General features: G+C 51.1%; 9 protein-coding genes across 10 annotated transcripts; 6 read left to right on the forward strand and 3 right to left on the reverse strand.

Annotated features, from left to right (window-relative positions):
- Window positions 1-221: 221 nt before the first annotated feature.
- L3040_003069 (uncharacterized protein) lies at window positions 222-1,772 on the reverse strand (the record flags this gene model as incomplete). The annotated part of the gene is made up of 5 exons (XM_066154322.1): window positions 222-727; window positions 775-1,279; window positions 1,326-1,452; window positions 1,507-1,538; window positions 1,590-1,772. The coding sequence occupies 5 exons, from the start codon at window positions 1,770-1,772 to the stop codon at window positions 222-224; spliced, it is 1,353 nt and encodes a 450-aa protein (XP_066012295.1).
- Window positions 1,773-2,716: 944 nt separating this feature from the next.
- On the forward strand, window positions 2,717-6,255 carry L3040_003070 (uncharacterized protein; the record flags this gene model as incomplete). Of its 2 annotated transcripts, XM_066154323.1 has the most annotated exons (3): window positions 2,717-3,149; window positions 3,358-5,195; window positions 5,251-6,255. In XM_066154323.1, 3 exons carry the CDS (start codon window positions 2,717-2,719, stop codon window positions 6,253-6,255), a joined length of 3,276 nt encoding a protein of 1,091 aa, XP_066012296.1. The 2 variants fall into 2 exon arrangements, with proteins under 2 accessions (XP_066012296.1, XP_066012297.1); XM_066154324.1 differs by lacking the exons at window positions 2,717-3,149; window positions 3,358-5,195 and having other exon boundaries at window positions 5,462-5,505; window positions 5,589-6,255.
- Window positions 6,256-10,871: 4,616 nt separating this feature from the next.
- Window positions 10,872-11,644, forward strand: L3040_003071 (uncharacterized protein; the record flags this gene model as incomplete). Its single annotated transcript, XM_007297333.2, has 2 exons — window positions 10,872-11,057; window positions 11,123-11,644. 2 exons carry the CDS (start codon window positions 10,872-10,874, stop codon window positions 11,642-11,644), a joined length of 708 nt encoding a protein of 235 aa, XP_007297395.2.
- Window positions 11,645-13,803: 2,159 nt separating this feature from the next.
- L3040_003072 (uncharacterized protein) lies at window positions 13,804-15,753 on the forward strand (the record flags this gene model as incomplete). The annotated part of the gene is made up of 2 exons (XM_007297328.2): window positions 13,804-15,535; window positions 15,599-15,753. 2 exons carry the CDS (start codon window positions 13,804-13,806, stop codon window positions 15,751-15,753), a joined length of 1,887 nt encoding a protein of 628 aa, XP_007297390.2.
- Window positions 15,754-16,284: 531 nt separating this feature from the next.
- L3040_003073 (uncharacterized protein) lies at window positions 16,285-17,377 on the reverse strand (the record flags this gene model as incomplete). The annotated part of the gene is made up of 4 exons (XM_007297327.2): window positions 16,285-16,627; window positions 16,680-17,094; window positions 17,152-17,200; window positions 17,258-17,377. The coding sequence occupies 4 exons, from the start codon at window positions 17,375-17,377 to the stop codon at window positions 16,285-16,287; spliced, it is 927 nt and encodes a 308-aa protein (XP_007297389.1).
- An 820-nt stretch (window positions 17,378-18,197) lies between these two features.
- L3040_003074 (uncharacterized protein) lies at window positions 18,198-18,482 on the forward strand (the record flags this gene model as incomplete). The annotated part of the gene is made up of 1 exon (XM_007297326.2): window positions 18,198-18,482. One exon carries the CDS (start codon window positions 18,198-18,200, stop codon window positions 18,480-18,482), a length of 285 nt encoding a protein of 94 aa, XP_007297388.2.
- Window positions 18,483-19,151: 669 nt separating this feature from the next.
- On the reverse strand, window positions 19,152-20,266 carry L3040_003075 (uncharacterized protein; the record flags this gene model as incomplete). Its single annotated transcript, XM_007297325.1, has 2 exons — window positions 19,152-19,534; window positions 19,591-20,266. The coding sequence occupies 2 exons, from the start codon at window positions 20,264-20,266 to the stop codon at window positions 19,152-19,154; spliced, it is 1,059 nt and encodes a 352-aa protein (XP_007297387.1).
- Window positions 20,267-21,157: 891 nt separating this feature from the next.
- L3040_003076 (uncharacterized protein) lies at window positions 21,158-22,684 on the forward strand (the record flags this gene model as incomplete). The annotated part of the gene is made up of 4 exons (XM_007297324.2): window positions 21,158-21,468; window positions 21,519-21,928; window positions 21,977-22,609; window positions 22,662-22,684. The coding sequence occupies 4 exons, from the start codon at window positions 21,158-21,160 to the stop codon at window positions 22,682-22,684; spliced, it is 1,377 nt and encodes a 458-aa protein (XP_007297386.1).
- Window positions 22,685-23,140: 456 nt separating this feature from the next.
- On the forward strand, window positions 23,141-23,678 carry L3040_003077 (uncharacterized protein; the record flags this gene model as incomplete). The annotated part of the gene is made up of 3 exons (XM_007297323.2): window positions 23,141-23,167; window positions 23,215-23,293; window positions 23,416-23,678. The coding sequence occupies 3 exons, from the start codon at window positions 23,141-23,143 to the stop codon at window positions 23,676-23,678; spliced, it is 369 nt and encodes a 122-aa protein (XP_007297385.2).
- Between the last annotated feature and the right edge of the window lie 785 nt (window positions 23,679-24,463).

Here is a 24,463-nt window from a genome sequence, read left to right on the forward strand (position 1 = left end):
TCATAACTCGCGGAGATGGAGAGACTTCCGAAAGATGAGATGAGAGTCGATTGGACAAGATAGCTTTCAGAGGCGGAGCAAGAGAACAGAGAATGAACAGAGGAGATTCTCGCGATGGCGATAGCGAAAATGTAGCCTCTTCGGTTGGCTGGACTTCACCAATATCTTCTTATGCTTGTCAAGGCGACCCAAGTATGAATGTCTGCTTAGCATGCCGAGTTTTATCTGACAACCCCCTCTGCTTTTAGGGCCTCGATCTCACTCTTGCTCAAGCCCAAGTTATCCCGCAAAATCTCATCAGTATGCTCTCCTAGCATCGGTGGGACACTCCTGATGCTAGGTTTACTCTCGCTGTATTTGACAGGCGTATTGACCATTCTTATCGGCCCACAAGCCTCGTGCTCCATCTCCTGGACCATACCTCGGGCCAGGATATGTTCGTGATTCAGTGTCCCTTGAACATCGTTCACTGCCGCATACGGCATACCACTCCCTTCAAAAACGTCGAGCCACTCTTTCGTGGTCTTCGTCTTCGTTATAGCTTCAATAGATCCGTCAAGTTCTATCCGGTTGGTTACCCTTTGTGCGTTGATCGCAAATCTCGGGTCATTCTTCCATTCTGGGTGACCGAGACCGTCTGACAGAATACCAAAGAGCCGGTCATTGCCGCCCCCAAACAGGATATCTCCATCTTTGGTCTTGTATGATTGATATGGCACGATCGAAGCTATCTATAGTTAGTGTGAGATCAGTGGGGTATTCGGCCAGACTTGCGATGAGCAGTTCCCCATCTGCCTGTATCTTTCTGTCCACTGATCAAGCAGCTGCTAGCGATGTTTGAAAGTGTCGCAACTTGGCAATCACTTAATGCAACATCAATATGCTGTCCCCTACCTGTCCTTGCTCGAGCAATAATCGCGGCCATGATACTATTGCTGGTATAGAGCCCAGTGGTCAAATCTGTTACAGCAACACCGACCTTCACGGGAGGACCGTCTCGACTTCCAGTGATATGCATTAGTCCAAATTCAGCTTCAACCATCACATCGTAGCCTGCCCGGTTTGAATAAGGCCCAGTCTGTCCGTATCCAGTAATAGAGGCATATATCAGCCGCGGGTTAATTTTGGAGAGCGTCTCGAAGTCCATCCCATACTTCTTCAAGCTTCCAGGTAGATAGTTCTCTACCAAAATATCGCTTTCTGCAGCTAGCCTATGTAGCACCTCGACGCCAGATTTGTGCTGAAATGATAGTCCCAAAGACTTCTTGTTTCGATTTACCTGCAGGGTGTAAGCTCGTGCAGCACGAAGGGGGTTGGTGAGGTACGGCAAGAAAGTATGCGCTTTCACCTGCGCCGTCTCTGCCAGAGCCTTCAATATACTTCGCGTATGGGGGGCCCCATGCTCTTGTATCGTCACCTCTGGTGGGATGTTCGACCTTTATAACCTCTGCGCTGAGACTCGTGAGTTCGACGACTGATAGGCCGAGGGCGGGATGGACTCATTACCCCAAATCGCCGAGAATTTGCGTGCAGTACGGCTATGAGCGTGTATTAGTTATCATTTTGGCCGCTGAGATTGTTTTATGTACTCCTGCGAGAACTCTCGTCATATCCAGCACCTTGTAACCCTTCAAGGGCAGGGTCATGTTGTCGCCAGACACATCGGCCAAAGTCCTACGCTGGAGGCTACAGGCCGTGAAGCAGGAGCCATTGGACCTTGGCAATACTCGTGAAGCTCTAGCAAGCGATCTTGAAGGTATTGAAAAGGACATTCTCCGTAGCGAGGTGGTGTTGAGGCCGTATCAAGCTTGAAGCGGATGGGAATGAATGAATGGATGGAACTCGGAATGTAATGTCGATGCCTAGGCCTAGCTACCCTACGGTACACTGTAGTTACCCGACCCACCCGACCCACCCGGCCCACCCGACCCGGCCCGGCCCCGCGTCTTCGCGCCGAGGCGGTGTGCCGACAAAGACAAATCTTCGGCTTCACTCATCCGAGCTCAAAACCAAAACAAACCACCACGTCCTTCAGCTACGGAACGACTTGCGTACCTCCCAAGAGCAACGAGCAAACGCGAACGGGAACGCGAGACGATCGACGCTTGTCAAGAATCAAGGCTGGGAAAGCACTCAGAATGTTTCACGGCGTTTTGCCGATCTCGACATCCATTTGCTCTAGGCTGGCCGTACATACCTACTGTAGGTATATACCAACAATGCGCATGCCTCGGCTCGCTAGCGAGGTTCACCCACAAAGAGAGGATGAATCGCTTTCATAGGGAGACTGAGCAATTGTTCAGAGGAATGCTTCTTGTTCACTTTCCCGTAGGATCCGATATTCCGGATATACCTCATATCCTGCAATCATCGTGGCATCCAGTGGTGCTGGGAAAGAAAAACTGGGGAATCTTAGACGATCCTCGATCCTCGATCCTCACTCTACCTTCACCCAACCAACAAAACCTCTCTAGAACCCACAATGTTTCGTTGTTTGCAAGAGCTTTCTGCTTCTCTCTACCTCATGAGCCTTTTCGATGCGTTGTTATGCCAAGCTGAGGCGCCTTCGGGAAGCTTCATTGTAATGAATTTACATGCCTCGTCGTGAGGATGTAAGACATTCATGGACGCGACATTCGTCACGCCCTCTCCTTAAATACGAAGAAATTGTCCTCGGTGATATGGGCATCTCTCTTTTCCCATCATCGTTCTCGTCATGAAGTTCCTCATCCTAGGAATACCGGCTCTGGCTGTGGCCAAACATGTTCCTTCAATCTTGGATAAGCCTCTTGATCCCCTTTGCGTTGTTTACACTGTGGTTGAGCGTCCTATCGTCATCAGCACCTGTTTCCCATCGAGCACTGTCGCTTGCATCGATGGCTATACTACCACTGTGTCTTCCTCGACATGTGTAGATACAACAGTCACCGAGTCTTCAACTATAACCGACTCTCCAGCTGTAACCAAGTCTTCAGCTTTTCATCCTCATCCTCCTCCTCCTCCTCCCCCTGCTACGAAGACAGAAGAGCCCTGCGAGTATACGACCATCACAACGGATATCTTGACCACCATTTGCCCCAGCCCAACAATCATTACTCACGGAACACATACATATACCATCACTGAGGCTACCACATTCACTATCACTGGTAAGTCACGTATGCCAAGGAGATGTCAAGAGTAAGGCTAACAAGAAGCGGACTGCCCCTGCACCTACACTCGCACGAAACATAGCTCTGAATATCACACAACTTCGAGAGGTATTAAATTCTCTTTGCTCTCGTTTCTCTCGGCACTTTCCCAGCCATATCAAGCCTCGTCGTCAAGTAGTCGAAGCCATAACTGACTTGATTATAGACATCAATACCAAATACCCCATACCTAGCGTACCTAGCCAACCTACATTAGTCTCTACCCCAGGCCAGGTATTTCCACCAGGAGCATCTTCGTCGAACATGGCCCCACCACCTGTCTCTCCCACTTCCTCGGGCATAGTCGGTCCCATGCCGTCAGCTGGGCTCTGTGGCGCCCAAGGAAATGGAAACAGCTGCCAAGACAGCGGCTACGGAAGCTGCTGCGGTTCCGACGATACTTGCGGTCACGATGCCGCCCATTGTGGGAATGGATGTCAGCAAGAGTTCGGCTACTGCACTCCTATCTCGAACGACGGCACTTGTGGCAATGGGGTCACTTGCACAGGCAGTCCCTTTGGCACCTGCTGCTCTCAGTACGGTTATTGTGGCAATTCTACAGAATTCTGTGGAAATGGTTGTCAACCCGAATTGGGCACATGCGATGCGGCTCCTACATTTTCAACCGTAACTCTCACAGACGCTCCAGTACCCTCACCGACCCCAATTATCTCGAACGACGGTACTTGTGGCAACGGAGTTACTTGCACGGGGAGTGGCTTTGGCACCTGCTGCTCTCAATACAACTATTGCGGCAATAGTCCCGACTATTGTGAATCTGGTTGTCAGCCCGCTTTTGGTATTTGCTATCCAGCTCTGGCCTCTTCCGTCGTATCTCCAGCTCCGATACCCTCAGCAACTCCTCTCATCTCAACGGATGGGAGCTGTGGCAACGGAGTTACGTGCACGGGGAGTGGCTTTGGCACTTGCTGCTCCCAATACAACTATTGCGGCAATAGTCCCGACTATTGTGAATCTGGTTGTCAGCCCGCTTTTGGTATTTGCTATCCAGCTCTGGCCTCTTCCGTCGTATCTCCAGCTCCGATACCCTCAGCAACTCCTCTCATCTCAACGGACGGGAGCTGTGGCAACGGAGTTACGTGCACGGGAAGTGGCTTTGGCACCTGCTGCTCTCAGTACAACTATTGTGGCAATAGTCCCGACTATTGCGAGTCTGGTTGTCAAACCGAGTTTGGCATTTGCGGTGTAGATCCAGCCTCTTCAACTACGCAGACTGTGGCCCCGTCGAGCAACGCAGTTGATCCTGCGGCTTCAACCATTGTGCTAGCGTCGAGCATCGCAGTTGATCCTGCGGTCTCAACCATAGTGCCACCATCGAGTATCGCAATTGATTCTGCGGTTTCAACCATAGTGCCACCATCGAGTATCGCAGTTGATCCTGCGGTTTCAACCATAGTGCCACCGTCGAGTATCGCAGTTGATCCTGCGGTTTCAACCATAGTGCCACCGTCGAGCATCGCAGTTGATCCTGCGGCTTCAACTATTATACTAGCGTCGAGCATAGCAGTTGATCCAGCCTCTTCAACTACGCAGACTGTGGCCCCGTCGAGCAACGCAGTTGATCCTGCGGCTTCAACTATTGTGCTAGGGTCGAGCATCGCATTTGATCCTGCGGCTTCAACCACAGTGCTACCGAGTCAAGTCACCGATACCTCAAGCAGCATCATGCCTTCAGCGACTACGCAGTTCGCTTGTGCTGGTGATACAGGATCTTACGCTCCCGGCTCTACACCCGCCGCTATTGGAGCCGCCGTATTGGCGAGCATCCCAGGACTTTCGATCGATGGCCCTGATACGTCCAGATATCAGCTGGGACTTCTTGATGACACAATTGGCACAGTCATACAAGCGGAAATCAACCCCAACCCACTTTATACCGACGAGTTCGCTTACTACGAAGTCGATGAAACGACTTTCCCCCCTACTACACCTCTTGGATCGTGCTTCAACTTTGGATACTTCTATCACGTTAATTCGGGCCTCGTAAGACAATGCCATCCCTCGAACTTTGCTGAAATCAGGACTAATTATGATGTAGTGTGCCACTGTTAGCGGTATAACGTCTTATGCGTCGCCTCTGTTCAATAACGCCCAACTCACTCTTCAACCGTGTCTGTGTACATCTTCTGGACGGCCTCCGATCGAGCAGCTCTTCTGCAATCTCTTTGACGACGTACCAGGGGGGCCAGGACTGAACTGCCTGGTTTTTGCCGGCGACGAAGGCGACGAATCAGTGTACGGTCTCAACTATGGTAATCCTCCGTTTGCAGGAACCCTTGCTTTCAATGATGGCGTATGTATTTCGATCGAATTCGACGCACGCGGATCTTTGCCAAACGCGGGCTCGTCGACTATAATTGGCGTCCCAGCTACTAGCACTCAGTCGGCGCTTTCAGCTATTTCCAGTGCTGCATATGTACAATTTCCAACAGCAATTGCCCTGAGCTCCGTTTTCAATGCGGTCACTTCAAGCCCTGCAGATTTTCCAACGCCAATCACCCAAATCTTGGCCCCAACAAGTACTTTGGCCTCTCTGGCCTCTGTTTTTCCAAGTGATAATGTGTTCACCTACTACATTATCCAAACAAATTCAAGCTCCGCAGCCGGCCTGGCGACTTTGTACGCTGCAAAACTGGCGGCTCCAAGCGATCAAGTCATCGTCCCAACGATTGTAAGCTCCATAGACGCTTTGGCAACTTCAAACGCTGCAAATCTAGCGACTCCAAGCGATCAAGTAATCGTCCCAACGATTCTAAGCTCCACGGCCGCTTTGGCGACTTCAAATGCCGCAGATCTAGCGACTCCAAGCGATCAAGTCATCATCCCAACTATTCTAAACTCCATAGCCGCTTTGGCAACTTCAAATGCTGCAGATCTGGCGACTCCAAGCGATCAAGTCATCGTCCCAACAATTATAAATTCCATTGCCGCTTTGGCGACTTCAAACGCTGCAGATCTGGGGACTCCAAGTAACCAAGTCGTGGTTCCGGCAAGTACTTTGGCCTTGCCACGCCAACAGCAATCTGCAAGCCTCGCTCTCTAGCATTGTGGATCTGACGGTTGGGACGGTCTACGGTTACTCCACGCCGTCGGTTTATTAGGTATTCTACGACGAGATGATATCTTGGAGAAGACAGAAGAGGAGAGGGTAGTTGGTATTGGCGTTTCTTTGGGTTCCATGTAGGCAGCGAAATGCCGGTTGTTGTTAATGTTGTTGTATTGATTTACGGATTTTCTATAACACCTTTTTTTTAAGGAGTTGTCCTTTTGCATCTGGGAATTTGATCCGGAAACTATTATTTTTACTCTATCGGTATATCGGTTCATGCCACTTTTTCTCTCGATGTCAATGCCACGTACCATACGAAAAGTACCCAGCCAGACCTCCTGATGCTTAAGGCATTCAGAAAAGCCACATATATACCAAAGGGGCAGCCCTCCAGGTACAAACTCACACTTTAGGACTTTCTACCTCTTACCATTGCTTCGCTGAAGTTCGCAAGAGAGCAAGATTATATGTATACCTACGTACCATCTACAAGGTTTTAGATTTCCAGCGCCTTAATATATCGAGAAAAGAGCTCGTCTCGAGCTCCGTTTTTCTCTTATGGAAATCTCGGTTAAAATTTTGATCTTTTTCTTTTCAAAAACATCATCAGTCATCCGCAACTGCGATGTGCAATAAAGATAATTAAGATATCTGGCGGGGGGGGTCCTTGTGTGTAATATCACGTGACAGTTTCTATTCCCGGGTCAAGGAGGATGCATATATAAGCTCAAACCCCAAGCTTTCGAGCCTCAAACCGCCAACCCCAGCCGTCTTGGAAATCTACCTTACCCCCCCCCCCGTCCGAATCGCAGGCGAAACTTGACAGGTCTAATTATCTATACATTTGTGAACTGGCATTTTCGGAATGTAAGATACATGACATCTTGGCGACATATCATACGCTCTTGGTATGTACAGCCAAGTTCATCCAAGCCCGGCTCCCGCCTTCCAAGGAAAAGATATCCCGGGCTCCAAGACTCTTCTCCCAGTCCATTTGAATAGGTTGTTGCGATTGATTGCAGAGCCGAAGTGCTTGTACCAAGTAGTAGGTCTTGGTAAGATGGGCCAAGAGTTTACTACCGACTATGAGATGACACTGAGGCAGGCCAACCAATATTTGCTACACTTCGCCAGAATGTTATCTGTATATATATTTCTCTCTCAGCTGTGCTCTGTGTTCGTCACAAGATCATACATACCGACTCCTCTGATAGCTTTTCTTTGACAATAACCGGCTGGTTACTTCCCTTCTCTTCTCTTCTCTTCTTTTTCACCATCTCTCCATTCAAAGAATCAGGATATCAACATGTCAGCCTCAAGACTCCGAACCATCTCACAGGTCTGGCCTCCGTGGCTGCCAGGGGCGATTGCCGGAGTCGAGAATCTCTCTTCCGCTCTCTCCTCTTCCTGCACCACTACCACCGCCACCACTACTCTTCTACCCGCCCTAGCCACCTCGGCGTCTTTCAAACCTCTCTCCTCTTCAACTCTCACCACCTCAGAGTCAAGACCAGCCCCAAATCGTCGTCTCCGCCCCACAGCAAGGTCCGCTTTCTCCCACCAGTCCTTCTCCATTCCAGCACCACCAGCACCACAATACCAGCAAATCCGGGCGGAAGTCCCAGCTTTAGCTTTAGCTTCAGCTGCAGCCCAAGCTCGCAAACAAGAGGCTTCGCAGCAGCATCACACACACTACTACCAGAGAGCCGCCAAAAGCGCACAGCCGCACAGCAAAGCCCAGCATAGCATCCACCCCCAATAAGAAGACCAGTCTACATCGTCGGCGCGGGCCTGCTAGGAAGACGGCTCGCGGTGTGATGGGCTTCGGTTTCGTGGAGGTGCTCTCCCGAGACTACTTCGCAGTCTCGCTTAGCTCCTTCGATTATCCGCATTCAGGCGGGCATATCATGAGTGTGCATTCGATATATATTGCTTTTAATGATGAGATTCCATATATTATGGACAGCTGGCGGCATTAGCGCAGACCCAAGTATGCCAGCAGGAAATATCAGAGGGAATTTCTTAACAGTGTTGGGCCTTGAATGGCTTTTCCACAGAAGAAGTTCAACAGATCTGAGCTCAAGCATTGGTAAAGTGATTGCAGGCTCGGCCTGGCTGAAGAATTGGTCCGGAAGAGCCAACTATTCGGAAACACTTTGAGATGCTAGGCTTCTATTAAGTGTTTTTCTTCGGGGCTCCGATCAGTTCTTTGTTGTATTCTTGTTTGTCTAGGGATGGGTTGGTAGCGTATGTGGGTGTGGTGAGCGTGTACGTGTGATTTCAAGTAGGATATAGCTTCGGACCCACAACACATCTGCACGTTTCTGGGAATAGGATATAGTAGAACGAACATAAGCCAAAGACAAAGGAAAGATTATACATATGTTTTATTTCGAATTCCATGATGAGTGAGTCGACTGTCGACATAATAACCTATCTGCACTGTCCCTAAAGAAGACAAGTGGCTCGGCATGCATCTATACCCTGGAGCTTCCATCTTTCATGACCACCTTCCACCTCTGTATTCTATGACAACCACAGCGCACCCAACAACATTATTACAGACTTACGAGAAAGGTCTCGCAGTTCCCTCCAATGGATGAGTATCAGGCTTGTATCAGCTCTATGCTTTCAAGTGTGCTGCACCGCTGGCCTTCGGTTATGTTCCAACCTTCCATCTGCACTTTTTCTCGTCCTCCGTCTAAAGCCCAATTGGCAAACAAATGAGAGGATCACCACTGCAGTTCAATATATCTGCTAGATCATTTAATCCTCATTTCTCATCCGCCTCTCTCCAACTTTGCTATCTACTCACCGTAGCTGTTCTTTATCCGCAAACAGCGCCTATCCCACCACGCATCTCTACAACGACTTGAGGAACGGCTACACGGCTACAAAGATGCTTTTCGTCTACGAGCAACAGTACTCTCATTTCCTGCGGCTCTACGAGGTCATGGGATGGTGTGCGCCTTCATGGCCGCCAGCGATGTGCCTGGCGTATGATCGTATGATGCAGCAACGCAGACGATATTAACGATTACACACGGATCGGAACCGACGAGAGAGACAGTCATTGAAATTAAGTCTCTTGTCAGATCGAAAGCTACCCTCAAGGCACTGGACATACCGAAAGGGAGGATAGCTCCGCATGGGCTGCATCTGGTATGGTCTTATTGGCAGCATTTGGAATGGCACTCTCAACTTCACGTTCCAGCCTTTCCGTAATACGGAACACTCAACCTGGGCTCGACCTGCGATATTTGAGCCCAAACATCCCGTTGCGTGTAACTTCTTGGCTCGAACCGCGAGAGAACGATGGGCACCAGCGAGAAAATAGCTGGGGCAATACCTTGCGTGGTAAGTACAGAAACACACTCCGCACCATATTTAATATAGCCTGACCCATCATTGACTCGAAGCCGGTTTCTGGTATATTTATCTGCTCTTGTAGGGAATTAACAGTCATATTTGAATTGGAATATACACTAGCCGAAAACACGACAGCTGGTCAGTCAGTGTTTGACTGTGCCCTACGAAGCCACTCCGACATAAAGAATGCAAACTTTTCTTGCAACATCAGCACCTATTTGTTGTGCTTCGTAACCGAATGAAGCTATCTATGGCAAGACACACCCGGCTGTATTTGGAGCATCACCTGCTCTCAGATTAGGTATCCCAGCCAAGGCAAGCAAGACTGATTTGAACGGTTCCCTGGCTCAATCGAAGTCAATCTTTCATGAGCCTGCTGATCAAGTTTGATCCGGCCGCTACTCGAGGTCCTGTCTCTAGCCAAGTGGTACAATTTTGCAGGAATGCAAGAGTCAGAGTCATTTTGGCATCATCCACGTGTATCAAGAGGAATCAAGCTTGATCATGCGAGGTTGTACCACAAGCACACCCGTGGTCCTTCTTACCCAGGCTTCTCTGAATTTCTCCTTTGCTTTTTCACCTGAGAGTCTTCACAATACAAAGCTTCTCAATCGCGCGTTGTCGTCTTTCAACGATGCATGCTCCCTTTCGAACCGATAGTATACCTTCAGTATGACGATCATATTCTCAACAAGACTGATCTGAAGAAGAGTATATTCCTAGACATACTTCCCGTGGCATACATGTATCTACTCTTTCGTCTACGGAAAAGCGAATACTGCACCTTTCTTTTTCTGCTGTTGCTATACTCGATGGCGGGACCATATCATGCTTAAAACATGACCCCCAGTAGAGTGGATGCTTGTTGCGCTTAAAATATATGACCTGGCCAAGATACCGGACGAGTAGCCAAAGGCAAATGCGCCTCCAGCCAGGTGTATATGTATGTATTCAGACAGTCAGCGTTGTTCATTATTCGATAGATTATTCTGAGCCAACAGTTAGGGGGCGCTTGCCGCATTCAGTAAGTTGCTGACTTTTCCCCTTACTCGAGTCATCCGCAGCTGTCACATAAGATCCACTGGCATGAATCAACCAGTGGTATCTTTTGTCTTCTCTGCTAGATTTGGTGGTGTTGTTGTACCCCGAACAAGTTCAGACATGTCCAAGGGCTTTGGCGTTGTGGAGATGGAGAGAATTCGGCGGTCGGCACGTGGCGCGTTCGCTTACCCAAGGTAAACATGCGAACAATACATGCCAAGAACTTTACACTCTTAAAAGCGAACAACAACCTCCACCCACCGCCATCAGAAATCCACCAGAGAACAGGAGGGATGGCCGAACCATGCGCCGCGTATGGAGGGGAGTTGGAGCTTTCGGACCTCGTCCGGCAGGGCATGGAGTACCACCATGGATACTGCAACAGAGTAAGTCCGGCACGTATCATACAGCCCTACGCGCGTATACTAACCGCCTCTCTTTTGTTTCGTAGATCAAGGAGATCGAAGCCGTGGGCGACCTGGTCGCCAAGAAAGAGATGCTGGACTCGGTCACCAACAATCTTCTCGAAAACCTCACGAACCAAGACATGGCCCTCTCACCCTTCCTCTGCGGTATCACCGAGCTCCTCATCGGTCAGATCGGAGACGCCAAAGACCATGCGACCCTCGAGCACGTGGAGGCGGCGCTCGAGAACTTTAACCAGGCCATCGCGGCATCAACGCTCAGCGGAGACATCCAGGTGATTGGATTTCTTCAAACACAAGCCGGCAACGAGATTCTGCGCCTGCAACACCAGGCCAAGCAACGGAAGCAACGAGTCCTATCGAGCGTCGGGTCGGCTTCGGGAGTGCGCTCGACTCTCGAGAAGACGCCTAGCACTGGGCGACCCAAGGATAGCCATGGAGAGGAGAAGCCGAAGCCGGTGAAGGAGAGGCTGTGGAAGCGGATTAGACACAAGGTCAAGAGGGTGTTGGGTGATGAGGATGAGAAGAAGAGTGCGGCCAGGCAATGATGCTGATAACGGGGAGAGGGATGGATTTGGAAGGAAGGGGTTGTAGGAATAATCGATTACGGCATCATGATACCCGGCATCAAGCCTTCGGGGAATGGAGTTGTGTTTGCTTTCCGGAACAATGACTCTGCAGCTTTCTGTGATATGGCTCTCGGGCTTATACGCCTGGTCACGCCCGCAAAGTGACAGAACGAGGTAAGTATATTGGGGCTCGTCGCCAAAGCTGCATCTCATGCGTATTGGCCGGAAATTGGGTACGAGAATTCGAGAGCAGTGTGATTCAGTCTATTAGATCGAAGTGTCGGAGACGGCTGATCATATGCACAGGAACCTAGAGCACCCAACCTACAATTGGGGGTGGGGGGGGGGGTTCTTTTTTTTTTTCTCAAAGCAATCTGGCTCAAACTCAACGGTCAGCGGGGGCCGTACGTCGTACATTCCCGTTACCATTCGAGGCCCGATTGACACCCCTTTTATTATCCCAGAGACGACCGATTTCAACGCTTGCAAGATGGCTGTTCCCATGATGATTGATGGCTTGGGAGAGCTGAGTGAGTCCCTTTCCCAATATGTGTCGGTATCGCTTCGAGTTGACCTTGACGGTGCGAGAAATGATAATAATATATATATGTATATTTTGTTGGACAGCAGAGCGCAAGGATAGACCGAGTTGACGACACGCACGTTTGGCATGCGATGGTTGGTGTTTGGTCCCTTGCTATGGCTATTGGCCACGGCTATGTCTGTCCCATCGACGGCTCACCAGGCTAGACATCTCGTCCCGGATCCCGGTGGAGGAGCTCATCGTGGTGGGTATGGCGGAAGAAGAGATGCCCGGTGTTGGATTCCTTGGGGGCCGCACGCAGCCCTTGCGATCCTGATCTGTTCCCTGGCCTGGTGGCCTGGCGGGACTGGTATACCGGAGTGGTAATGGGCATGCAGGCTGCGACTGGGAGGGACTGTTGGACTCGTGGCGGCTTTCGTAGGAGGTGGGGGGGGCGGGGAGGATATTGCTTGCTTGGTATGTCTGTCTGGTATGGTAGGGGAGGTAGATGATCTAGGTAGCTGTAGCAGTGAGAAAGACTTGTGCAGGTGCGTGCTGGTAGTTTGGGATCAAGTGTACTATTTTTTTTTTTTTAATGTGGTGATTTGGACTGCGTGAGGATGCCCCATCGTTCGTTCGTTCGTTCTACTCTTCTCACTTGCGTTTTACGTGAGCTTTTCTGACACCTGTTCCGAATATATATATGTATATATATATGATAATTATCACCTACTCCATACAGGTAAATCCCAAGAGGATCTTCCACCAGCAGGCGGAATCTTGGGGCGAATGAATAGCCTAGCGGCTACAGCGCACGCACCAAGCGTTCCTGTCCTGTCCAGTCCGGTCGGTGTAGATTCTTTCGCGTGACAAACACACCTTGCAATCTGCACATGTCGGAGAAACCTACTCAGTTACGTTTGCAGACTGGAACCTTGCCATCCTCGACGGAGGGAGGGCTGGAGGTGCTTGATTCTGTTAGGGGATAGATTGTAAAAGAGAGGAAGGACAGTACATTTGCCAGCCCTGTTCTCATTAACTGATTGAGTAGGCAGTGAGTGGTGTTGACTTGAGACACGCTCTCAAGCGAGAAGTTTGGTTTCCGTGCTTGGCTGCTGCTACTACTCAACTCACTTCTGCGATTTCGAAGGAGAGTCTTTTGAAGCATGATGGTAGCTTTTTTTTTCCTATTTTTTTTTTCTTCTTTTTTGGAGTTTCAAGCTTTCTTCTCCCAATTCTCAGTTCCTTGTGACAGTATACGCCTCCCGAGCGGAAGCAAAAAGACCGTCTTGAACGCAGAAACAACCGATCCTTGACAAGTACAGAGGAGCCTGAAAAACGGCCTTTGTGGTAGATACCTCCGCATGCATCACAAAGTCTCATTTCGTTCGGGCGAGAGTCGACAAAGAAAGGCCACTTCCATCAAAGAAAGCAGGGACAGGACAGGAGAGGAGAGGGGAGGGCCTGCGATCTATTTTTCTATTTTCCATTTTCCGTTTTCCATTTCTATTTCCGAATTCGCTATTTGTACTATCTGTTGTCGTGCGAGAAGTATAATTATTCTACACAGACCCTACCCTATTTATACATAAGGTACCATATGCCGGCCGCCGAGATGTCAGGGGCTCGAGATCTCGCGTCGCCCGTTAGTCCGATTGACAGCGCGAACGAAGAGGAGACTCCTACGGACCATGTTCGCGAGCCCAGTTTGAGGGGTCCTCCGGCGGGTCCGGCACGGCTGTATACCGAGACGACAAGGCCGGGTAGGTTTAGAACGACACCGCTTGCTCCAGTGCCGGTTTCGACAGCTTCGCGAGGGCTTGGGCTTGGACTGGGACTGCACAGCGATGCGGGTTCTACTAGCCCGGCTTGGGAAGATACTCTGGAAGCTTTGGAAGAGCCATCGATTCCACCGCCCACGGCACAGGCTGCAAGTGGTCCGCTGCTAGACCCAGCAGCTCAAGTCCTGCTGTCGTACCCACCTGGTACCAGTGCCGAGACTCGTTCGGGCAGCTCCTCCTTGGTTCAGGGAACCGTAGGAGGTTGGGAATTGTTTGAAGCATCCTCGCTTCCGTCCGCCGACCGCGGTAGTGATCCATTTCCGCCTTCGGGTCGACCGGCCCGAGCAAGTACAGGCCTTAGCACAGCCCGAGAAATGGCCCTGCCTGAAACCCTCCGCCTAGACTCAGTTCCGAGTTCTTCCATCTTGTCCACAGGATGGCAACTCTCTACACCACCCACCAGACCCTGGCGAGCCCGCAACCCCCCGAGCGATAGCCCCTCCTGGAGGCAGAAGGGATACCTGGTGATCTGTCTCGAAGACCTGGGACAGGACGAGCTGGCATCGAGCGGATCGACGAGGTTTCCCGGTTGGACATTCGAGGAGTTCGACCTGGAAAGATACACCAAGGTCAGGAACTCGCAGAATCCCAACCCCATGTTCCCCCGGAATGCCATTCCGCATCTGAGACGCGGCCTCTCTGTCGAGAAGAGGATTACGTACATCTCCGGCAGCCCTTCGGAAGCGTTCTTCAGAACTCTTCGGCCGGTGCTCACGGGGTTGGCTGGGTATCTGCTGAGCCACCAGCCGGGCGGCGCGGATCGCCTTGGGCGTGTCAATCATCGTGCCAGTGCAGAGAGCATCTATGATATTATGACAGACGGGCCGCCAGTGACTGGGCCCAGCAACAGCGCGACTCCTCCTGCACACAGATTTATCGAAGTCGTCTTAGGGGCTGGCGAGTCCGCGACGGATTTCGTAACTGGAATCATCGCCAACCCTCCACCGATCCCGCAAATTGCAGAAGCGGGCGCAAGGGGCGCGCCTGGCGCACCTGCTACCCGTGGCTCTTCCACTTTCGGGGCGAACGCTCCTTGGGTTCCGGGTAGACGCTCCGTATATGATGTTGTGCCGGGAAGCCAACCTGCGTTCCCATCTCAGCCCCGACCAAATCGTAGCCCTCCAGGCAATGATGAAACCGCCGAGACGGTTCCTAGGCTTCTTGGTGACCTGGGAGTCGCCATTGAAGCGGCCCTCGCTGCGGCTGCGGTCCTCAATGGGGCGGAGAGAGACCGTGTCCGTCCTATTGGGCCTGTAACTCAGCCTGTTGCCAATACTGGCGGAAACCCTCTGGAAAACGGAGCGGCCCAGCCACCGGACCGTACCTCGGGAGGTACTGCTGCTGCCAACGGCAGAGCCGGTCCAAGGAGACGCACCGCACTGGCCGCTGCGCAAGCACTCGCCAGCGGAAACACCGTCAATGGACACACTATGCTTGCACAAGCGACAGGAACGACGGCGTCGGCCTCTGGTGCTTCGGGATCTTCAGCGCTCGTTGAAAATGACAGTAAGTAGCCAAGTACAACCATTCGCTATTGTGAGAAGATGCTAATTCAAACAAATCCGCTAGTTGGAGCCCTGATAGCGCCGATTAACGCCCTGCGGAACGAAGTGAGGAACCAGGCCCGAGTAGCCTCATTCTGGCACATGATGAGCTGCAGTCTGCACGCCATCGTCTTAATCGCAGTATATGGTCTCGTTCGTCGGCTCTTTGGATGGGAGTGACATGGTGACCGAAATTAGCTGTGTGGCGGTAAATTCATGTAATCTGTAAAATCATATAACCGTCTTCTTTCAGACCGAAAGTATTCGGTGCTAGGAAACGAGACAGAAGTAAAATAGTATTGTGCAGCTTGATCCCGAAATATCCCCAAAGGAGGAGCAAGTACAGTGTATGAGAAAGGAACTGAGAGGAAGCAGCAAATAACGATGATGAAATGCCCCCCCCCCCCCCCCCCCCCCCCCAAAAATGCAAAATTTCTCATTACACTCAAACCCAAGCGAGCAAGCACGAAGAGTTTTTGGGCGAGCTGCGCCAACGAAATAATCAAGAGGTTTGCCAACCTCCTTGTTGCACATCGCATCCAATGTCAAAATCGGTTCCGGGACATTGAAGCGGGCTGGGATACCCGAAAATTGACATCTTGCACGTCCCCCAGAATCCCACACATTCGAAACACATTCTCCGGAACGCAACATTGAAGCCGTGTGTATTTTTGATCCTAGGTAGATCACCTCAACTCTGACGTCCATACTTTACAACTTACTCTTTGCTGTCGCAATCTTCATCAAGGCCCGCCCATTGCTCAGACACACCTTCCCACCATCAACTCTCATGATAAACCTGATCTCCTCCCACTCCCCCTTCTTCTCGCCCGTTCTCCATATATCCGTTATGAGCTTGCAGCCCGGCTTGACAGGCGACGCAAATCGTGCCTGAAATTCCTTTATATTGGCCGGATCACTGCCACCAACAGCATTGAGCAGAGCATAGGCGGCGAAGTTCCAGGACGAGAGCCCGTGCATGATGGCTCCTCCGAAACCCATCTTCTGTCCGGGCTCAGGGGTGGCATGGAGGGGGTTGTAGTCACCGTTCAATCTTCACACGGTCAGTCCCTGCCCTCAGGTAACCCACAGGCGTAAACACATACCTGTAAAGCAACGCCGACTCAGGCGTCAACTGCTTCTCCACACTCCAGTCCGGCTTCTTGCCTTCCGGCGGGGGGAAGTTTTCCGTAGCCGGTCCCTTGGGGCCTCCCCAGTTGCCCTGCCCAACGAAGAATGCGCTGCCCTGCATCTGGACATAGCTCTCCCCCGTCTCCTTGTCCACGATATCCAGCTGGTTCTCGACAACGGAGCCAGACTTGCCTTTATCGTAGACACCAATGACCTTGTTGCGAAGCTCGAAGTTGCGGCCGGCAGATGTAGTGGGGAGGGGCTTGAAGAAGGTAATCTTGCGCTGGCCGTCGAGCACGCGAGTGGAATCGAATTTTGGGACGCCAGGAATAGGGGTGGCACGCTGAGCGGCGTAAAAGTCAATCACTTCTTGCGTGGTGTTTTTGAAAGCTGGGAGTTTGTTAGAAAGCACTGGGCGTGGATGAATGTGAAGGAGAGGTTGCTTACGGAGGATGACGGGGTATGTGGGAAACATGGCAAAATTTGGGTGCAATTCCTACAGGTTTTGTGAGCTGAGTGTAGAGAGATATAGGTAGAGAGCCTGCTTGCGTACGTATAGGAAGTGCAATTCTTCAGCTTTGCATCCCAAGCTGTTTGCGAAGAGGAGGACATCCCGCTGCAACCAGGAGACCTCCTGGCGAGGGTACTCGAAACCAACTCCTGGGCCACTCATTTTTGATTCTGGAATGGAGAGGGGGGGGGAGGGGGGTTCTTGTAGAGATTCTAGACAAGAAATATCGAGGTAATTAAGAATTGTAAGATTCAAAGGTCAAAGGTAGACAGATAAACGAAAAGACGATGGTGAGCTTCCCCAAGTTATAACGGTAGCGTCCGGCCCCACGTTCGGCTATCCAGGCGCCCAGATATATATGCCTCGGCTCCAAGACCAGCCCAGCCCGTGGCTTCGAGAGTACCGGTAGTTACCATAAATAATCAGGAATTCCTTCCATACTATCCACAGTCGGTCCAAGGTGGAAAGAATAGGGAATGTAAGTACTTACTGGTTGCACTCGGCTATTCCAAAAAATTCTGTGGATTCGAGTCATCACTATGAATCCTGTTCAAGATACCCCTGGGTGCTGCGGCTCGTTCCACAAGTCCGGTGAGGAGAATGTCAGCATCTCGAGACTCACAAGTTCGGTGAGGAGAACACTGCTATACATAAATAAATACCTTCCCTTGATCCACGCACCTGACATCGGAATTCTCAAAGCCCTTTCTCCCTCTCCTCTCAGATTCAAGGCAACTAGTCAGCGCAGCACAATAGCTCCCCGTCTCAAACCATGCGTCCCAGACGTCGTTCTGGTGGTCCAGGCAAGCAGCATGCCAGCCGTCCTACCTCACCTCAATCAATAGTGGCAAAAGACTCCCACGCACCAATATACTTCTGGCGCGAGTATGGCTCTCCCCACAGTTACCTCTCCCAATGATACCCCTCCCCCTTCACGGTCCCCAGCACGCAAATTACCTACAGCACAGCCGAGCAGTACATGATGCACCAAAAAGCCCTCCTGTTTACCGACACTATTGTCGCATCGCAAATCCTAGCCTCAAAATCGCCAAAAGAACAGAAAGCCCTGGGCCGGCAAGGAGCAAAATTTGATGATGATGTGTGGAAACAGAACCGGGAGCGAATTGTGGAGGAGGCGAGCTATTGGAAGTTCAAGATTGGGAGGGATGAGGGGGAGCTGAAGGGAAAAGAGGTGGGTATGAGAAGAATGTTAGAGGGGACTGAGGGGAGCCAGATTGTGGAGGCGAGTCCGAGGGACAGGATCTGAGGGGTTGGGTTTGGAGAGAAGAATGCTGGAAAGAGAAAGACGGATTGGGGACTGAATTTATTAGGAAAGGCGATTATGGCCGCGAGGAAGAGGTCGAGGGAGGAAGTTGAGGAGGGTGGAGAAGGGGAGAAGCAAGAATTGGAGGATGAGAAGACCCGGAAAGAAATGGTGATGATCAGAGAGAGACCAAGCGGCGTAAGAAAAGCAAGACTTGAGTCGCACTGGTTGGTGACTGGCTGCTCTTGGAAGCAGATAATTTCAAGGAAACGGTGCACGAACTCTGACATACCGAGAACTATACCAGGACATGTAGAACTCGAGGTTATTCACGGCCATCAAACAGCTGAATGTAAAATGATTGGATTTGTCAATCGCTATCGCAAGCAAGACGCTTGCCATCGAGTGAACGGCTTTTCTTCCACTGGACATCTCAATGTCACCTGCTCCATTAGTCCTCCAGTCAAGTTCTGAGGGTTCTTCTCGTTCCGTAACAAATCAACGCAATTAAAAAACGTAAGAACCCATGCTCGTTCAGATCGGATACTACAACCCGAGTGATTTTCATGAAAGTAGCGACCATTCCAAGACGTAAGCAGACCTCGCAGAACTGGGAGAACCACGTAGCGTAGCATCATAGCCATCAGTCCGATTTCGGATGAGCTGACCCGTTCAATTTGAAGGAAGCAAGTCCATCTTCCCGTTTATTTTACCATTCGGGTCAATCCAGGCTGGCTCGATTAATCTCTCTCGCTCCTGATACAGGTATTTGTATGCAGTGCGGATCGTGCCGTCGCTAACACCAGCAATCTGTGAAATCTCTTTCGGGGTCTTCGGATTGCCGAGAAGAGCGGAGGCCATGAAGATGCAGGCGGCAGCGATGGAGAGAGGGGAACGACCGGCGAGATCACCGACGGTAGACATCTTCTCTGCAAGGCCTTGAGAGACTCTGACAAATTTCATGCCTGGGAGTCCGAGCTGACTGCAATAACGGACGCAAAGATCTTGAGCATTGGTCGAGGTAGTGGCCTGGTATGGATCTTCGGCTGACACGCCTTAGGTGCACTGTTAATACAAAAAGATATGGTCGCGGCAATCGCAACCAACTTACCAGCAACAACCTTCTGAGCCCCACCATTGTTCTGAGCGAAGAACTTCTCAAGAGCCTTGAATGTTCGACCGATGTCCTTCTTGGAAACCTTTGTCAAGGCGTATATCTCTCGGAAGGTACGGGGAACTGCGCACTGGCGGCAGGCAATGAAGATACATCCGGCGATGATTGCTTCTTGGGACTTGCCCTTGAAAGCCTTTGCGTCCTCGACCTTCTTGAACAATAACTTGGCACAGTCGGAGACAGACTTGGAGAGGTTAACGGCGTCGCAGTGAGCACCGATCTCCTTGTATGCTGCGAGCAGACTCTTGGTAGACTTGTCGTTGGAAGATTTGTTCTGAGTACGCATGAGGTCACGACTGCGAGAGTTACCATCTTGGAAGGAAATTGAAGTAGTGAGTTGGGATCCGTTCAGGAGAGGGTTTGCGCCATCGCCGACACGAGATGGGTCATCGTTGCCTTGGTCATCATTGGCAAAGGTACGCCATTCAGAGCGAGTATCAACGATACGATCGCCGAGGACCAGGCCGCAAGAGCCGCAGACCATATCGCCAGAAGAGAACTCCTCCACGAGATTGGGCGGAACCTCCTTGCAGTCCTTGCAGATCATAGTCAAGTTCAGGTTCTCGCTCCAATCAGCGGAGGCCATCTCGACGGCTGAGGGTGAGGCCATCATCTTTGGTGTGTACTTCTTGGGCCGATAGATGTTATCGAACTTGTTGAATACCGGGCGCTTGCTGCGCTTGCGACGGACCTCCTTTCTCTTGCGCGATGTGACAAGCCGAGCTCTGGCGTCTTTGGTAGGTTTTCTGCACAGGATCTGGGTCGAAAGCTTGACAAAGAGTGGGGAATGCGTTTTGGCGGTATTGAATGGAACTACGGGAGAGGCTCTATTGGTCGTCGAAGATTCGACGCCCCGTGAGTCAGGTTGGCAGAGAGGCCTTGACCTGGAAACAGAGACTCGGGTGCGCGAGATGCGACTTGACCTTATGCGGAAGGTTCGACGGATTGTTGAGATCTGGTCGCTGGAGCGCGGAGGATGGGTGTCCTGTGAAGTATGGTAGGTAGGTAGGTAGGGTTGCGCGCATGAATACTTGGGTCTCGAAAGAGCTGCTGCGCCGAGGATGACGAATTTCTCAGAAGCAGGACCAGTGAAGGCGTCTGGGAAAGATTCAGAATGTCGTAGAAGCTGTCAGTGTACTATCGCGGTGGAAAGATGACCGGCAACTTTGTTGTTGAGGCGACAGGTCGACGTTTCAGCTTCTGGGGGACGAGCGAGGGTGAGTTGCAACGGAGTCGCCCGAAGGTGAGGCTGAGCGGAGGAGATATTGACCCGCAACGCCAAGGCTTCTTATTCTGGTGCTAGCTAACACGTGACTGTGTTCTTGAGTGGACGCGGAAGCAGCAAATGCCTGAAGTTAAGCTGAGCTAGCTAAGCTGATTCACCATACCTCGCAGCTCAAGTCTCAACCGACCAACCAACCGATAACCTGACAAACGAGTCACTCCTCTACTCTGCCAATCTCCTCTACTCTCTTCGCCGCTATCTAATACTCCATACTCAACAATGTCAACGTTAGAGGATCTCGATGAGCTCGAGCGGGAGCAGAAGGAGGACAAGAAGGATGGCGACAAGGACAAGAAGCCGACAGATCAAAATGTCGACACTGAGATGAAGGACGATGCACAGAAGGAGAAGGAAGAGGACCCCATAGATGAAGAAATCTACAGCCTGGATACCCAGAATATTATGACGCGAAGACGGCTGTTGGAGAACGATTCCCGGATCATGAAGAGCGAGTTCCAGCGTTTATCACACGAGAAGGCTACGATGGGCGAGAAGATTAAGGACAACCTGGACAAGATCGAGAATAACAGGTACGCTGGGTGAACAAAGCTGCAGAGCGCGGAATCTAATCTGATACCAGGCAATTACCATATCTTGTTGGCAACGTGGTAGAACTCCTTGACCTCGAGCCAGAAACCCAAGAAGACGGCTCCAATGTTGACCTCGATGCCACTCGGGTCGGCAAGTCCGCTGTCATCAAGACCTCTACCCGTCAAACGATATTCCTCCCGCTCATCGGTCTCGTTGATCCAGAACAGCTGAAGCCAGGAGATCTGATTGGTGTAAACAAGGATTCATACCTGGTCCTGGATACGTTACCTGCCGAGTATGACAGCAGGGTCAAGGCCATGGAAGTTGATGAGAAGCCAACTGAGAAGTACACGGATGTAGGAGGTCTGGACAAGCAGATTGAGGAACTGGTGGAGGCTATTGTCTGGCCGATGAAGGAGGCTGAGAGATTCAAGAAGATTGGCATCAAGGCCCCGAAGGGTATGCGTGAAGTCCATGTGGCCTGGATTTCGTACTAATTTCTACTAGGCGCTCTGATGTATGGCCCTCCAGGTACTGGCAAGACCCTCCTTGCCCGAGCTTGCGCTGCTCAAACCGACGCCACCTTCCTCAAGCTTGCCGGTCCACAACTCGTACAGATGTTCATTGGCGATGGGGCAAAGCTAGTGCGGGATTGCTTCGCACTTGCAAAGGAGAAGGCACCGGCGATTATCTTCATCGATGAGTTGGATGCTGTAGGTACCAAGCGATTCGACAGTGAGAAGAGCGGAGATAGAGAAGTCCAGAGAACCATGTTGGAACTCCTGAATCAACTCGATGGCTTTGCTTCCGATGATCGCATCAAGGTTCTCGCAGCCACCAACAGAGTTGATGTTCTTGATCCTGCTTTGCTTCGTTCCGGACGTCTCGACAGAAAGATTGAGTTCCCACTGCCCAACGAGGAAGCTCGCGCACAAATTCTCAAGATTCACAGCAGAAAGATGACGGTCGATGGTGGAGTCAACTGGCCCGAGTTGGCACGAAGTACCGATGAGTTTGGTGGTGCTCAGTTGAAGGCTGTCTGCGTGGAGGCTGGCATGATTGCATTGCGGATGGGGAAGAACAAGATCAGCCACGAACACTACGTGGATGCGATTGCAGAGGTCCAAGCGAAGAAGAAGGGTAAGCTTGGTCTAGGTCTACGAATTTCGAATGACTTGCTAACTGGTCACAGATACTGTCAACTTCTACGCCTAAGCGGCTGGTGGTCGGTTTTGCTTGTACGAGGGGAGTTGGGCACGGCGTGGCTGCATAGGGGAAGGGCCTTGTAATCATAAACAGATCGTGGTCGGCTTTTTTTTTCGTAGCATGACTTTCGGACTTGATGCAATGAAAGTGAAAGTCACTCTGAGTAATCAATCACCTCTGTCAAACCTCTCACTGCTTCCCATGATACAAGTGAGACAAATATCATTAATGATATACTGAATTCATTGGTACCTCCATGGTCGAAAACCATGGAGAGACTTTAAAACGAATCTCAGGCGACTCTCCCAAGCTCCGGAGGTGATGTGGGTGAGGCTGATTCAAAGGCCCACTTTTCCTTTTCGAGTTGGCCATTCCTCTCAACCTCGCTTTCCGACAGGATCACATTTTCCAGACCCTCCTCTTTCCCTTTCCTTCAAGCCAATTGACAACACCACGCCCGTCATCATGTTCACACAAACTCTTCGCGCTTCGGTACGGACCATCTCCAGCTCGAGAGACAGCTGAGCTAACAATTGCAGCGCTCCTCCATCGCCCGTGTCGCGAGACAGCAAGCTACCTCCAGGCGTACCTTCATCACTCCAACTGCCGTCCGCCATGGTTCGTAATACTCTCATCCTCAGGAGCTGCGATTCTCCTCCTGAAACCGCATCATGATCAGCAAATCTGCGAATCCCCGGTCCGCCCCGCCTGAGCTCCCAGCTAACATTCTCCCGTCACAGCGGATGTCATTTCGGAAATGTACATCCGCGAGCTCAAGGCCTACAAGACCCCAGCCGTCAAGGCCTCCGACGCCGAAGGCTCGGTCCACAAGTTCAAGGCGCCCGCCCTCCCTTCCTCCCCCGAGGAAGTGAACATCGCGAATGAGTTGAAGGCGTACGAGTCGCAGACTGTGGAAATTGAGGGCCAAGCTGAGGGTGGTGCTGCTGAGATTGAGACCGATTGGTTTGAGCAAGAGCCTGAGGAGGAGGAGGCTCACCACTAGATGGGTCTTGATTGATGGTTGCGGGGTGGAGAGGAGGTGCCGAAGATGGATAATTTGGATCCAGCGTGTAGCATAACTAGGGAGAAGATTGGGAATCTGTACAGTGAGGGCCTCGTGTGCCAGCTCCGAGTTCTATTGTGAAAGAGGGGAGCACCCTTTGAAGGGCAGGCAGCATTCACGGCTAGTGCCGGAGTTCCGAGGCATTGAAGTCGTTCGTCTACACAACTTGTTTGTGATGATGATAGGAAAATGGCACATTCCACTATACAGCTCGAAGCGTCCAGTTCGCAAACCACAGGGTGTGGTCAAATCAGACACTGCTCTTAAGCCGAACCAGCAGTCAAGGTCCACGGCATCTATATCAATCTTTTCTACCCGCATTCAATTTTCTGCTACATCCCCAACTTGGAACAGGCAGTCGCTCTATTGTACTCCTTCTCGACAGGAACCATGTACCGGGAGGCTCCTCCTGCCTTGCTTCCCGCCTTGCTTCGCCCTTTCTTCAAGATTTGCCTTGCCCATATCATGTATACGTGTTGCCGGTGGTCTGAACAGTATTGATTTGATGGCCTTTGGGCGGGAAGCATGTTGAAGATCCATTATGTTCGGGGCTGAATTCTCTCCGACTATCGAAACAAATCTTGGAACCCAATTTTTTGTCGGGGGTTTCAAAGATTTTCTTACATCTCCAATACCGCGAAGGTGGAGAAAGCGCGTGTTCCCGGACAGTAGCCTGATTACAACCCTCTCAGAAATGAATCAGACTCCCGGCTTACTGGATCATA

Source organism: Drepanopeziza brunnea, assembly GCF_022702325.1.
Source record: "Drepanopeziza brunnea f. sp. 'multigermtubi' strain 214-2 chromosome Unknown ctg4, whole genome shotgun sequence".
NCBI lineage: Eukaryota > Fungi > Ascomycota > Leotiomycetes > Helotiales > Drepanopezizaceae > Drepanopeziza > Drepanopeziza brunnea.